The sequence below is a fragment of the Bos taurus genome, chromosome 18 (assembly GCF_002263795.3).
Source record: "Bos taurus isolate L1 Dominette 01449 registration number 42190680 breed Hereford chromosome 18, ARS-UCD2.0, whole genome shotgun sequence".
NCBI lineage: Eukaryota > Metazoa > Chordata > Mammalia > Artiodactyla > Bovidae > Bos > Bos taurus.
In genome coordinates, this window is record NC_037345.1 from 36,081,949 (window position 1) to 36,097,842 (window position 15,894).

At 45.6% G+C, this 15,894-nt stretch overlaps 1 protein-coding gene across 1 annotated transcript in view; it reads left to right on the top strand.

The window, feature by feature from the left end:
* CDH1 (cadherin 1) overlaps nucleotides 1-15,894 on the top strand; it is a 72,704-nt gene that overhangs the window by 35,284 nt on the left and 21,526 nt on the right. The window contains 1 exon segment of the mRNA NM_001002763.2: nucleotides 14,112-14,335. Coding sequence (NP_001002763.2) covers nucleotides 14,112-14,335 — 224 coding nt within the window.

Here is a 15,894-nt window from a genome sequence, read left to right on the forward strand (position 1 = left end):
ATCACTTTGACCTTGTGTTTTTAGATGAATGGGTTTGTGTCTTTTTTGAACCCTGGGACTTGAACTCATGGGGTCCTCCTCAAAGGAAACCCTAGTAATGACTATATTTTAACAGGTTCATTGAGACATAATTTACATACCATAAAGTTTACCCACTGCATACAGCCAGGTCATATTTATAAATGTACGCAGCTGTGTGGTAGCTGCATAGCCTAGTTTTAGAATACTCTTGCATGCACGTGTGCTAAGTTGCCAGTTGTGTCCGACTCTTTGCAACCCCATGGACTGCAGCATGCCAGGCTTCCCTGTCCATCACCAACTCCCAGAGCTTGCTCAAACTTATGTCTGTCGAGCCGGTGATGCCAACTCGTCCACTTCTGTCATCCCTTTCTCCTGCCTTCAATCTTTTACAGCATCAGGGTCTTTTCCAATGAATCTCTGGTTTCCTAGAATTTCTAGAACCCTGCTCCAGACTAACTGAATCCTATCTCCATGACTGGTAGTCTTTTGTCATTTTCTTTAATTTAGCATAACACCTTTAAGGTTTATCTATGCTATTAAATAGTTTTTAAACTATTTATTTATTTGGCCACACTGGGTCTTAGTTGCTGCATGTAAGCCCCTCCAGTTGCAGCATGCAGAATCTCTAGTTGTGATGTGCAACCCTTTAGTTGCGGCACATGGGATCTGGTTCCCTGGCCAGGGGTCGAATCTGGGCTCCCTGCGTTGGGAGCGTGGAGGCTTAGCTGCTGGATCACAAGGGAAGTCCCTATGCTACTGTATTTTGTCCCTTTCTATTGATGAGTAGCTATACCATATTTTCTCCATCCTAATAACTATATAGTTGGATTTTTTTTTTAATGGGAAAATGGGGAGAAAGAGGAATATGGGGAAAAAAGATGTTTAAAAATATAGTAGTGTTCATACTCTAATTTTAGAAAAACAGGATATCATAGGATGGATATCAGGGTTAAGTAAGTGAATCAGGAGAGGGGTGGACCAGGATCTGAAGGATACAGAACAGAGCATTTAGACAGCGGCTTCTGCATGGTTGGGTTCATGAGTGCTTTGTGCTTTTGGCTCTCTCTTTTTTTTTTTTTCTCCTCTCTTTTTTAGTTTTTTGATAATAGCTCTGAGATATAATTCACACATCTTAACATTCCCCCCTTTTAAAGTGTAGGAGGATACAATGGCTTTTCTATATATTCACAGAGTTGAGCTACCATAGACAATTTGTTCTGCTGGAGAAGCAGAACAATGCCAGGTCCCTACTATGGGTCTTAGGGCCAGCCAGACCTGGATTTGAATCCCAGCTCTGCTGCTCATTGCTGTGTGACCTTGGGAGAGTCACTTAACATCTCTGAGCCTTTATCATTAAAACCTGAGTGATAACTCCCCTCATTGGTCGTTGTGTTATTTCTGCCTTTTGTCTCTCCCTGGGGAAGCCTTTGTAGGACCATTCTCCACCAAGTGCCTGCTCCAAGTGCCTGGGGGAAAGGTTTAAAATTCAATATCCTTTAGCCTCAGAGATCAGTTTGCCTGTCATAGCCCAAGTCTGGGTATTTTTAAGAAGCATGCTGGGGTAGTCTCTAGGATAGATCACCTGATGCTAAGAGCTGACTCATTGGAAAAGACCCTGATGCTGGGAAAGATTGAAGGCAGGAGGAGAAGAGGGCGACAGAGGATAAGATGGTTGGATGGAATCAAATAGACTCAACAGATGTGAGTTTGAGCAAGCTCTGGGAGATAGTGAAGGACAGAGAAGCCTGGTCTGCTGCAGTCCATGGAGTTGCAAAGAGATCAGACACTACTGAGCAACTGAATTGATGAGGATAGTCTCTGTGCAGGGCACTTTACACTAGACCCCAGATGGAGATGAGGTTGGGGTATTTTGGTCAAAGTGCTTTATTTTGTAAGTGGGCAGCCAAGAACTGGAGACCCCTTCCTGGCACATGGGGACCTAGGAGCCAGTCCCCCAGCCCAGGAATGCCAGCCGCCCCTTCCCCTGAGGAGTTAGCAGAAGGTGAAGGGAGAAGGGCGCTCCCTGGCCTCTGGGAGCCCAACAGAAAGGAAAAGTGGGCAGATTCTGTGGTGTGGGTAGAAGTCTTTTCTTTCTAATCAATAAGCAAACAGTTCCTGGAGTTGCCCAACCTGGCCACAGGAATGTTTGCTGGGTTGCAGCCAGTGGGAGTAATCAATTAGCACCTCTATTCAGGCAGGCGGGTCGGGTGTTTGTGTATTTAACTGGCAGCCAGAAGCTGGATAATAAAACTCCCCCAATTTAAGTGTGTAAGCCAGAGGGCTTCTCATTCTCTTGGATGAAACCAAACCAGTTTCCCTCCTCCCTGTGACAGCAAAGAGGTCCCTGTGCACCTCTGCAGTGGGCAGGCGGCCAGCTCCTTCTTTAACAGTGGGGTTCACCTGCCTCCCTTTTTAAAATGAATGGCAGTGAGATTGCTTGGCAGTTAGTGTCCACCCTGGAAACTGAAGCCAAGGCCTCGGACTCAGATTTGAGCAGAGAAGCAACCCCTACTTCTCCAGTTGAGACACTAGAGCCTCTTCCCCATCTAGGCAGGAAGATGGTGATTGAACAGGGTGAAGTTTTTATCAATGGGTTTGTTTTTGAACTGTCCAGGACAGGCCCAGAAAGGCAAAGGATTTCAAACTGAATTCTTTTCTGGCCCTGATCTCGAGGGCAGGTGGTCTGGGGAGGCCCCCTGGTCCTAAACTGGAGGGACAGAGCCAACGCCCCTCCCAGGCCTGTGTGGGACCCATGTGCTAGTGTTACTCTCATTCCTCTAGGACGTGAGCCCTGGGAAGGCAGGGATCACTACATGGGTCTTCAGCCCTGGAACAGAGCCCAGCGAAAGTGGGTGTGCTGTGCTGAGCAGGCCACCTACTGCCCCTTACTCTGTGGCTTGGTCCCTTGGTCTGGCACGCAGCCAGAAGCTGGGGCCATCTCTTCAAATGCTCCCCCTCCTTTTTTTCCCTAAATTATTTGATTATTCCTGTTGTTGTGTATGTGTTAGTCGCTCAGTTGTGTCCAACTCTTTGCGACCCCATGGACTGTAGCCCACCAGGTTCCTCTGTCCATGGAATTTCCCAGGCAAGAATACCAGAGTAGGTTGCCATTTCCTTCTCCGGGGGATCTTCCTGACCCAGGGATCAAACCCGGGTCTCCTGCATTGCAGGGAGATTCTTTACCATTTGAGCCACCAGGGAAGATTATTCATGTTCTTGTATCCATACAGTGGAATATTGTGTGTGTGTTAATTGTTATTTAGTTTATTTTTTGTCCATGCCTTTGTGGCATGTGGGATCTTAGTTACCCCGACCAGGGATCAGCCCATGCCCTCTTCAGTGGACGCACAAAATCTTACCCACTGGACTGCCAGGGAAGTCCCTCAAATGCCTCTTTTTGAGCCTTCCCTAAATGCATTTGCAGCCCTGCTGCTGCAAAGAAGCTTGGAACCCCCTTACCTATTTGTTTTTCTCTATTAACACTTTTCATTTTATTTGTTAATTATCTCTTCCCCACTGGAATGAAAGCCCCATGAGGACAGGATGCGTGCTTTGTTCACTGCTGTATTTCCCAGGCCTTAGAATGATGCTTGGCAACAAGTAAAGGCTCTGTAAATATTTGTTGAAGAAAGAATCCTTGAAGCAATCCCTTGAAGGAAATGAAACTGCCTCCTTCTACGGAAAGGGGAAAATGATATTTAAGGAGGGAGGTCGAAGTGACTTGTCTACCATAGCACCTAAAAAAGTGAAGCTGGGGTTTGACCCTACTGTGGTTGATCCTGTTCACACAAGTGTAAAGCCATAAAAGTATTTGCACTGGCTTGTACCCAACTGTGGAAGTGCTGTTTGTGACATTTTTCACTGTGCTGATTGTGATCAGCATCCATGGTGTTTGCTGTCTGAGAATGTTCTGCGTTAGCCCAAGCAGAAACACAATCTGGGAGCAAACATGCCTTGCTGGAGTGACCCAGGCCGCATGAGTGTAACCTTAAAACAAAGGTGGAGGACTTCCCTGGTGGTCCAGTGGTTAAGAATCCACCTGCCAATGCAGGGCACATGGGTTCAATCCCTGGTCTGGGAAGGTGCCACAGAGCAACTAAACCCATGTGCCAGAAGTACTGAGCCTGTGCGCTAGAGCCTGGGAGCCACAGCTACTGAAGTCCCATGCCTCAACTCCAAACGCTCGAGCGTTCTGCAACAGGAGAAGCCACCACAGTGAGAAGCCCACACACCCCAACTGGAGAGCAGTCTCGGCTCACTGAAGCTAGAGAAAGCCCACATGCAGCCATGAAGACCCAGCACAGCCAAAAATAAAGAAATACATACATCTTTAAAAAAGAGGGGGAGATCCAGGGTGATGATCACCCCTTATCCTGTGGGCACATCTTCACAGGGCTCTGGGATAACTTGTCCTTCCACCGCAGCCTCACCATTTTCTCTGCACACTGTTGCCCCCTCCACCCCAGTCTGTTTGGATGGAAACAGACAGGAGGAGACTTTGTTCCTTGCCTCCCTCCGAGGCGGTGCCCATTGTTGACATCTGTTTTTAGGGTGTGAGTTAAATGAAGACAGAGACCACTTATAATTTGTTCTGGGCAACAACATGCTGGGAGGCCAGGAGAAACAACTCGATAAGCTTCATGAAAATAAACTTCCCTTGAAGATCCCGAACACCACAGATCTAGCACAGTCAAACAAATAAGTATTAAAAATAAAATTTCCCATCCGTGGGATTCCATGGGAGCTGCCTGTGGACAAGGGCGATTTGATGGGCTGCTGGTGCCCCAGCCGAGAACACCCTGAGGGAGCAAAATGCACAGGCTCTTGTGGACACACCTACGAGTTGTGCTTGTGCAACGTGATATTCCAAGCTGCTTATCTTAACCAGAAAAAATGTCTGGGAGTTAAGTTGGCCCATCAAAAGAACTCCGACTTATTTCAACTTATGTAACGCAGTGACCTAAGGCAGAACATTCTTGAATCTTTAAAACTCCCTCCTTTGCCTGTCTGGTTGTCCTTATGTTTTTCCGAGGCCCCGGCACTGGATTTCCGAGGTGTCACTTTCATCTTTCATTCGAGGAGAGAAGGGGTGAGTGTGTGTGTCTTGTGGAGATGGGGACAGGGAAACTTGGCTATTTTTATTCTGGTTCCCCTCCACCTGTCCCATTCTGTCTTGTGAACTCACTTCCCTGTGGCCATTCGGCTAGCAACCAGTCTCACAAATGGCTCATCAAAGCAGGAGGCAGGCTGCCTGTTGGTTAAGTCCTGATGGGGCGTCAGACCACAGGCCCTGCCACTTCATAGCTAGGTGGCTTGCCCACGTCTGTTCACTGAGACTTCTGAGCCCACTTCCTCATTTAGAAGCTGGGGCTGCTGGACTCTACCCACCAAGGCTGCTATGTCTAGTCAGGCTGTTAGGTGGTGTTACTGCCCGTAATTCTCAGGAACAAGTGGGCACACATAACTGGAGATTCATCGGGGCTAAAATGATAGTCTTTCTGATGCAACATTGCCCGAGTGTGGACAAACTGGAGGCCTCATCATCCTTTCTCTCCCATTTTTTTAAACATTGAATTACATTTTCTGCTGAGCACGGGTGCCTATTAAACCTGGAATGGCAGTAATTTCATGAACACCCACCAAAGGAAGACATTCCAGTCACCCAGTCCATCAAGGAAAATGGAACCTAGAAAGGAACTTTCTAGGTGGTGGTACCCATGGAGATTTAGGGCTTTGTGGTTGGAGTTGGAAACACTGTGGCTCTCTAGAGAAGTGAACGCCTGCCCAGCCAGACGGTACGTGTCTGGTCTCCCAGGGTTCCTTTCGTCCATCAAGTAAGACTTCTTGTTCCTTATCTTGAGTATTTAAGTTAGAATCCGAAACCCTTGGTTTGGGGGTGCACAATGGCAGTGTGGCCCCCAGGATTTCCAAGAGCCTCAGAAGGCTTATGATCTTGCCCTTGAGGTTGCGTGTAAAATTTTCTCATTTGATGCTTTGTTCCAGTGGTCCCTGATATAAAAACAAATGCAGTGTTCTTTGGTGTTAGCCATGGAAAATGCCTCCTGCGGAGAAGGAGCCATCCCAGAAGGGCACCTCTTTGTGTGTGTTGTGGGGAAAACCCCACTTGTAGATAGTTGCTTCTGAGAGACCAGGTGATCCTGCTCCTTACCAAATAACTATGCGTAGCTGAATCTGATGGCAGGCCCGGTCCTTACATCTCCCTAAAATATATGGAGGCTTTGGAAACTGTCTTGTTCCTACCCACTCACATTCCAGTTGGACGGGGGTGAGAAGAAACGGGAGCCTTCAGGCAGGACTGTTTGTGGCACGACACAATTCCAAGCAAAGAATGTTGCCGCCCTAGGACTACAAAGCTTTTCATGGATTTGGGTTTCATTTGTATTTGGACTTCAGGCATCTTTTCTGGGAGTCCTCAGATTAAGCTCTAATGCTAATGCTAATGCTAAGTCACTTCAGTCGTGTCCAACTCTGTGCGACCCCATAGATGGCAGATCACCAGGCTCCCCCGTCCCTGGGATTCTCCAGACAAGAACACTGGAGTGGGTTGCCATTCCCTTCTCCGATGCAGGAAAGTGAAAAGTGAAAGTGAAGTCGCTCAGTCGTGTCCGACTCTTAGCGACCCCATGGACTGCAGCCTACCAGGCTCCTCCGTCCATGGGATTTTCAAGGCAAGAGTACTGGAGTGGGGTGCCATTGCCTTCTCCAATTAAGCTACTACTTCTGCCAAATACGCAAGAAAATGGGGCAGTTGTAGGATGAATGACAATTTACAGGAGTCACAGTGTTCTGAAGATGCTTTTTAGAATACACACACATAAATATATTTTATTTGTTTGGCTGCGTGGCTGCACCAGGTCTTAGTTGTGGGATCTTTTGTTGTGGCTTGCAAATTCTTGCTTGCAAGCACAGAGTCTAGCCACTGGACGATGAGGGAAATCCCTAAAGGCGCTTGTTACCTCACTCTTCTCTTTGTCATTTTAAAAAGTGACTCACTGTAATTGTAACATACCATACAATACAAAAATGTTTCAGGAAGTTACGTTTTTAAAAACTGCCTCCAACTGTACCTCTTTCCATTGAAGAAAGTAGGGAAAACCACTAGACAATTCAGGTATGACCTAAATCAAATCCCTTATGATTATACAGTGGAAGTGAGAAATAGATTTAAGGGCCTAGAGCTGATAGAGTGCCTGATGAACTATGGAATGAGGTTCGTGACATTGTACAGGAGACAGGGCTCAAGACCATCCACATGGAGAAGAAATGCAAAAAACCAAAATGGCTGTCTGGGGAGGCCTTAAAAATAGCTGTGAAAAGAAGAGAAGTGAAAAGCAAAGGAGAAAAGGAAAGATATAAACATCTGAATGCAGAGTTCCAAAGAATAGCAAGAAGAGATAAGAAAGCCTTTTTCAGCGATCAATGCAAAGAAATAGAGGCAAACAACAGAATGGGAAAGACTAGAGATCTCTTCAAGAAAATCAGAGATACCAAAGGAACATTTCATGCAAAGATGGGCTCAATAAAGGACAGAAATGGTATGGACCTAACAGAAGCAGAAGATATTAAGAAGAGCTGGCAAGAATACACAGAAGAACCCTACAAAAAGATCTTCACGACCCAGATAATCACAATGGTGTGATCACTCACCTAGAGCCAGACATCCTGGAATGTGAAGTCAATTGGGCCTTGGAAAGCATCACTACGAACAAAGCTAGTGGAGGTGATGGAATTCCAGTTGAGCTATTCCAAATCCTGAAAGATGATGCTGTGAAAGTGCTGCACTCAATTTGCCAGCAAATTTGGAAAACTCAGCAGTGGCCACAGGACTGGAAAAGGTCAGTTTTCATTCCAATCCCAAAGAAAGGCAATGCCAAAGAATGCTCAAACTACCGCACAATTGCACTCATCTCACACGCTAGTAAAGTAATGCTCAAAATTCTCCAAGCCAGGCTTCAGCAGTATGTGAACCGTGAACTTCGTGATGTTCAAGCTTGTTTTAGAAAAGGCAGAGGAACCAGAGATCAAATTGCCAACATCCACTGGATCATGGAAAAAGCAAAAGAGTTCGAGAAAAACATCTATTTCTGCTTTATTGACTATGCCAAAGCCTTTGACTGTGTGGATCACAATACACTGTGGAAAATTCTGAAAGAGATGGGAATACCAGACCACCTGATCTGCCTCTTGAGAAATTTGTATGCAGGTCAGGAAGCAACAGTTAGAAGTGGACATGGAACAACAGACTGGTTCCAAACAGGAAAAGGAGTACGTCAAGGCTGTATGTTGTCACCCTGCTTATTTAACTTATATGCAGAGTACATCATGAGAAACGCTGGGCTGGAAGAAGCACAAGCTGGAATCAAGATTGCCAGGAGAAATATCAATAACCTCAGATATGCAGATGACATCACCCTTATGGCAGAAAATGAAGAGGAACTAAAAAGCCTCTTGTTGAAAGTGAAAGTGGAGAGTGAAAAAGTTGGCTTAAAGCTCAACATTCAGAAAACGAAGATCATGGCATCTGGTCCCATCACTTCATGGGAAATAGATGGGGAAACAGTGGAAACAGTGTCAGACTTTATTTTCTTGGGCTCCAAAATCACTGCAGATGGTGACTGCAGCCATGAAATTAAAAGACGCTTACTCCTTGGAAGGAAAGTTATGACCAACCTAGATAGCATATTGAAAAGCAGAGACATTACTTTGCCAACAAAGGTCCGTCTAGTCAAGGCGATGGTTTTTCCAGTGTTCATGTATGGATGTGAGAGTTGGACTGTGAAGAAGGCTGAGCGCCAAAGAATTGATGCTTTTGAACTGTGGTGTTGGAAAAGACTCTTGAGAGTCCCTTGGACTGCAAGGACATCCAGCCAGTCCATTCTGAAGGAGATCAGCCCTGGGATTTCTTTGGAAGGAATGATGCTGAAGCTGAAACTCCAATACTTAGGCCACCTCATGCAAAGAGTTGACTCATTGGAAAAGACTCTGATGCTGGGAGGGATTGGGGGCAGGAGGAGAAGGGGACGACAGAGGATGTCATGGCTGGATGGCATCACTGACTCGATGGACGTGAGTCTGAGTGAACTCCGGGAGTTGGTGATGGACAGGGAGGCCTGGCGTGCTGTGATTCATGGGGTCGAGAAGAGTTGGACACGACTGAGCGACTGATCTGATCTGATCTGTACCTCTTTCAACCTTCCCTCCACTTCCACTCAAATTACTGTCAACCTCCTGCAGTGTAGAATTCCAACTGCTCTGGAATGTCTTTTTTCTACCGCCCCGCCCCATAAGAAGTATTCCATCCCCAGACTGCAAATGGGAAGAGTAGTGAAGAACACTCATTCTGGGATCAGACAGCCTGGCCCCTCCACCCACCAGCCTTTAATTCAGGACAGAGAAAATGGGACAGGTGATGCCTACACCACAAGATGGCCTGGGGTGGGGGATTCAATCAGAAAACTGGACTTGTTGCAGGAAGGGGGACCCCTTCCAGGGCCTGAAACTGGGCTCTTGTCTAACGCTTGGAAATGAATTGTCCGAGGAGACACATGTGCTGACAAAGCAAGAGATTTTATTGGGAAAGGGCACCCGGCTGGAGAGCAGTAGGGCAAGGGAACCCAGGAGAACTGCTCTGCTGCGTGGCTCACAGTCTTATGGTGATGGGATTAGTTTCCCGGTGGTCTTTGGCCAATCATTCTAATTCAGAATCTTTCCTGGTGGCGCACGCATCGCTCAGCCAAGATGGATGCTAGCGAGAGGGATTCTGGGAAGCGGACGGACATGCAGCATCTCCTTTTGACATTTCCTGAACTCTTTCGGTTGGTGGCGGCTTATTAGTCCCCTATTCTTTATCAGGATCTCCTGTCATAAAACAACTCATGCAGATGGTTACTATGGTGCCTGGCCAGGGTGGGTGGTTTCAGTCCCTGTGCTTCCCCTAACAGACATAAGGAGCACAGGACAAGAGTCTGACTTGTAGAGAGGCAGAGTGGTCAGGAGCGTGAGCTCTCAGACGTACCTAAGTCCCAGTCTAGGCTCTGCCACTTAGTAACTGCCTCAGTTTCCCCGTCTATAAAAAGGGGACACTGATGACAGCGACTTCACAGAGTTCTGGGACTAAATGAGTTAGTATTTGTGAAGTGCTTAGAGTAGAACCTGACACACAATGTTCTTAAATGTTTAGATATTAAGAAAATAGTGAATAAAAGGTAGTTGAAGCTGTTGAATCTAGTTTTTGATGGTGATGATGATGTTATTGTGGTGAAAAGATCTTCCCATTTAGAGATGGCCAGTGGGTTCTGGGCTCTTGTCATCAGGATCTAGTTTTGAAATCAAGTGACCAAATGACTGGTTTAGGAAAGGACAACATGCTGATTTAACACTTAGTTCTTTGCTGTCTTTTTTATTTAACTTTTTATTTTAGAAATGTTCAAATAGGACTTCCCTGGCAGTCCAGTGGCTGAAACGCTTCCACTGTAAGGAGCAAGAGTTCAGTCCTTGGTCAGGGAACTAAGACGTGTTGTGCAGTGCAGACAGAAAAAAATAACACTTTTTTTTTTTAAAAGAAATGTTCAAATATACCCATCTTCATATACTGATCTGGTTTCTACAGTTTGCCAGTCTTGTTTCCCCTACATGCTGGCGTTAGTGTGCCCTGTGGCTCTGAGGCACTGTCCAGCCCTTGCCAGGGTTGAAGCCAGCTTCCCAGAGCCTTCTCAGAACTGGAGATCCCCTCAGTCATTTCTGTAATTTCTGGCTAATCAGCCCAGAGGCTCAGGTTGCACAGAAAGATAATGGGCCTTAATGAGCACCTGGAAATTCAGGTTGGGCCTGCCTGTGGCGCGTTCATTACTTATGTCACTTCTCACAGGGCAGGGCTTAGCCACCATTAAGCCAAGATGCCCCACAGCAGGTTAAGAGCCTTGCATTAAGTTATTTGCAAAACCATTTTCATTTTTTCAGGCTGCCACTCTTGGCAAGTCCAATCATGCTCGTCCCAGCTCTCACTGCCCAGGTCTGGGCCAGCTGGGGAACAGAATTCAGTGTGGAAAATGAGGGCAGCTCTTGTTCCCTGATTATATGGCCAGCCCCCCAAACACAGCCCAGTGGCCCCATTGTTTCTGCTGGGGTGTGGGTGGGAGAACGTTGTGAGCACATTCACTGTCTTGTTTAATCTCACAAAACCCTGAAGAGGTGGGCTCAGTCAGTGGTATCCTTCAGGTGCCAGTAGAAAAAACTGAAGCCCAGAGAGGTTATGCATTTTGTGTAAGGTCACTCTGCAAGAACGTGAAAAAATCTGGGTTTATATAATCATTCCAGTCACAGACTCTGAGGCTGTTCTTGTCAACCTCTTCCTGTCATTTTAAAAAATCCTTGCCATGCTCACCCCTCCCCAACCCCTTCAAACTTGGGAAATCAGTTGTAGAACCAGACTAAAAGGTGAGGGTAGGCATGTGACATGGTTTTAATTTTTTTTTTTTTAAACAAACTGGCAAAGGAGGGTTCAGGAGTGATTGAGACTAGGTTACTCATATTAAGGGCCATCCCAACTCTGCTGTTCACTAGTTATAGGGATCAAACAAATGTCTTAACCTCTGTGAGCCTCAGTTTCTTCATCTACAAAATGGGAATAATCGTGGTGCTTATCCTCTGCCCCCTGCTGCTGCTAAGTCGCTTCAGTCGTGTCTGACTCTGTGCGACCCCATAGACAGCAGCCCATTAGGCTCCTCTGTCCCTGGGATTCTCCAGGCAAGAATACTGGAGTGGGCTGCTATTTCCTTCTCCAATGCATGAAAGTAAAAAGTGAAAGTGAAGTCACTCAGTTGTATCCGACTCTTAGCGACCAAGGTCTTCTTTTCTCTAGCAAGGGTGGGGCTGTTGGTGCCAGAAAAGTTGGCAATGGTGGCCCCTAGTGGAACAAATGAAAACTGCAGCCCAGACACCATAACCAACTTGAGGGCTTTCTGGCAGAGACCTGATCCATGTCCATGTAGAAGTGTCTATGCTGTGCTTAGTTTAGTCATGTAAAATAGGCAAAAGAACAGAACTTTTTTAAAATAAAAGATCTCTTGGAAAAACTAAGAATTGCACTGGAGGAATGAGAGATAATTATTTGAAAGGGAGAATAGACCGATTTGAGTTTCCCTGAAGGAAATTTCATCGACTGTTCCTTCTGCCTGGAAGGCTCTTGAGCCAAGATCTCTATAAGGCTGACTCCTTCAGGTCTCAGCTCAGACACCTACAACTTCAGAGAGGCCAGCTTTCACCATCCAGTAAAAGTTATACACTCCCCATACTTCTTCTCCATCACTCTTCCCCCACCCCATCACTCTTATATTATCCTCTTTTTAAATTCCTTTATGTCTAGCATTTGTCACTACCTGAGATTCAGTTTTGTTATGTGTCCATCTCTTTCACAATATAGTATAAGCTCAATGGAAGCAGGTGCCTTGCCTGTCTGTTCACAATTTTGTCCTTACTGCCCAGCACAATGTCTGACAAATTATTTGATGGAAACTTGTTAAATGAGTCCTTTGGGACTCTGATGTGTAATGCAGACACTTTTCACCACAGCTTCTCCAGCATTGGGTATTAATACTTTTTAAGTTTTAATACTTTAATGACTGTAAAGTTTTAAGTAGCTTTGTCTCTAAGCCACTGATCCTAAGTTCCCTCATCCAAGTAGTCTTCTGTCTTTTGCATTTGTCTCACTGCACTGTATGATCAGGTTGAAGATTTTCCTGTGAAATCTTCACTGTCTCCCCTGACAGTGACTTCACTGTCTCCCTGACAGCTTCTCCACTGGGTGGTCTCAGATTGCAAGAAGGCATTACCTCTCAAGACCTCAGAAAATAAGCATATAATCAGTTCTAAATGAATATCTGCCATTATCAATGTCTTTTGTGGAATACTGAATAAATGAAGTGTCTAGTATGTGCCAAGCACTGTTCTGTGTATCTTAAAACAATCCTAGGAAGTAGTTGTTGTCAAATACCTTCATTCTACAGATGGGTAAACTGGAGCACCGAGAGATTCAGTGATGTGCCCAAGGTCTCAGAGCTAATAAACAGAGCTGGGACCTGAGCCCTGCCCTTGACAGTAAATAAGACCATGTTTGAAGAGTGAGCACTATGATTATCCTCATTTTGAAGATGAAGAAAAGAAAGTGAAAGTCACTCAATCGTGTCTGACTCTTTGCGACCCCTTGGACTGTAGTCTGCCAGGTTCCTCTGTCCATGGAATTCTCCAGGTCAGAATACTTGAGTGGTTAGCCGTTACCTTCTCCAGGGGACCTTCTCAACCCAGGAACCAAACCCACGTGTCCCGCACTGCAGGTGCATTCTTTACCAGCTAAGGCACAGGGAAGCCCGATGAAGAGACTGAGGTTAAAAAATTTGCCCAAGCCCTTACTCTTAACCATTATGTCCTGCTGGCTTCCTCTTATTATCTGCCACTGTTTATTGAAATGTAAACTGTTTGCTTATTTATCTGTTTATTTTTAATTTTGGCTGCATGGGCTCTTTGTTGAGGCATGCGGGCTCAGTAGCTGTGGGCTTAGTTACCCTGCGGCATGTGGGATCTTAGTTTCCCAACCAGGGATTGAACCTGCATCCCCTGCATTGGAAGTCAGATTGTTTAACTGCTGGACTGCCAGGGAAGTCCCTACACTGTTTATTTAAATGTCGTTAATCCATAGTATCTCATTGTACCTCAGTCTGTAACTTTTGGACTCAATAGGTATTCTGTCTCAGTTATTTTTCAAGTAATCAAGAGTCATCTGAAGGAGAGGCCCTTTTTTGTTACTGAAAAGGAGGTTACTTTCTAGGCAGGTTATCGTTCTCAGTCTCCAAGTGGATGAGAAAAGAGTCACCACAGTTAAATCACCCTGGGCTTGTGAAGATGGCACCTGCTACTTTGTCGTCTTTGCCGTTTGTCACCAGACTCTGGTTTGTTTTCCTTGCGCCTGTTTTGTGTGAGTTAGACTTTTAGTGGGTAAATGAAGTTCAGTTTCTAGAAAAGGAATGCCGTTTCGTCTCCCCAGTTTTCTAATCACTGTCATTTACGCCCTGCAGTGAGTTTTGAAGGATGCGCTGGCCTACCAAGGACAGTCTATGTTTCTGATGACACCCGATTCAAAGTGCACACAGATGGCGTGCTTACAGTCAGACGACCTGTACACCTTCATCGTCCAGAGCTAAGTTTTCTTGTCCATGCCTGGGACTCCACCCACAGGAAGCTCTCCACCAAAGTGACACTGGAGGTATCAGCGCACCACCACCACCACCACAGTCATCATGTAAGTTGGAGTGTTTCTTGGAAGTTCACTATTATTTTAGTCTGCTGCTTAATTTACATTTGGGGCTGGATAATTTCTATGGGGATTATGGGGATGTCCTCTGCGCTCTATGACATTTAGCAGCATCCCTGGTCTTAACTGCTAGAAGCTAGTAACACTGCCAGCTGTGACAACCAAAATTGCCTCCAGACACTGCCAATGCCCCCTGCGGGTAGAGGGACGGGATGCAAAATAGCTGCATGGTCCAACTGAACTAATTCTTGCTATTGATTTGTTGTTGTCAGGCTGATCGCAAGATATACTACCTTATTTCTGCAGATAGTGTAGAGTAAGGGTGAGGGCATGGATTCTGTCTGGAATTGAGTACTTATTTTTAAATTATTTATTTATTGACTGTGCCAAGTCTTAATTGTGACACTTGAGATGTTTAGTTGTATGCAGCATGCAAACTCTCAGTTGCAGCATGGGAGATCTAGTTCCCTAGTTCCCTGACCTGGGCCCCCTGTATTGGGAACACAGAGTCTTAGCCGCCGGACCACCGGGAAGTCCCATGGGGGAGTTATTTAATCTGTCTGTGCTTGAATTTATCTGTAAAATGGAGATGATACTGACTACATAAATTAATACTTGTAAGATGCTGAAACTATGGAAGGCATATAACAAGTAAGTCAGTCATTTTTAACTTTTCTGCTCATTCTCTACCTGGAGGAAGAATTTACACAAAGTCAGTTTTCTGGTCATTTTGCTCTTCGTGTCTCTAGTGGGGAGGGTCTTGGCAAAGAACGGGAGGAATCACTATGAATCTTTGGCCTGATTGGATTGCAATCTCCACGAGCTCCTTCCCCACTGAATTTGCAATGCCTGGCCCTTTAGTCTGGCACATGCCAGGAGCCCAGAGTGGACAGATGGGTGGATTGGCCACAGAGAAAAGGATATAAGTCTGCCCAGGTTCTTGGCAAGAATGTTTCTGAAATTGTTACCCAAAGCCGGATGCCTTTGCCAGTTTCTAAACTGCTCCCATGGTGTTTCCTATTGAACGTCTCTCTAGGGGGCTATTGTAGTTGTATCCTGGGAGTGTAGAAGTATTGTAAGTGCCAAAGCCATTCAGGCTGGCTCTAGTTTTTCTCCCTGAAGACTGCTGAGATTCTAGGAATTTAATACTCCTGGGAGATCTTTTTTTTTTTTTTTCTCTCTGGTGTAATTGGACAGACCAGAAAAATGGGGAACTTAGTAGAACTAAATTAACATAGCTTCCTGACTCAGGTCTCCAACTGATACCATCATTCATGTTAGTCCTGTCTGGTAAGTTCTTGCTAGATAGTGGTGCATGGAGGCCTCCTGTGAGCCAAAGATGGAAACAAAGTTGGTCTTTCAACTTTATTCTTCACCTTTGCCATCTGCCTTCAAATACATGTTATAGAAAAGCACACATTGCAGTGGTTTATGTAAAACAGTATTTGTCTTTCAAGTTTAGGCAATTCAGTTGTAACTTGTGATCATTATTGACACTCTTGCAGTCATCAGGAAGCTAGGTTCTTTCTTTCTTTTTTATTCTGTCA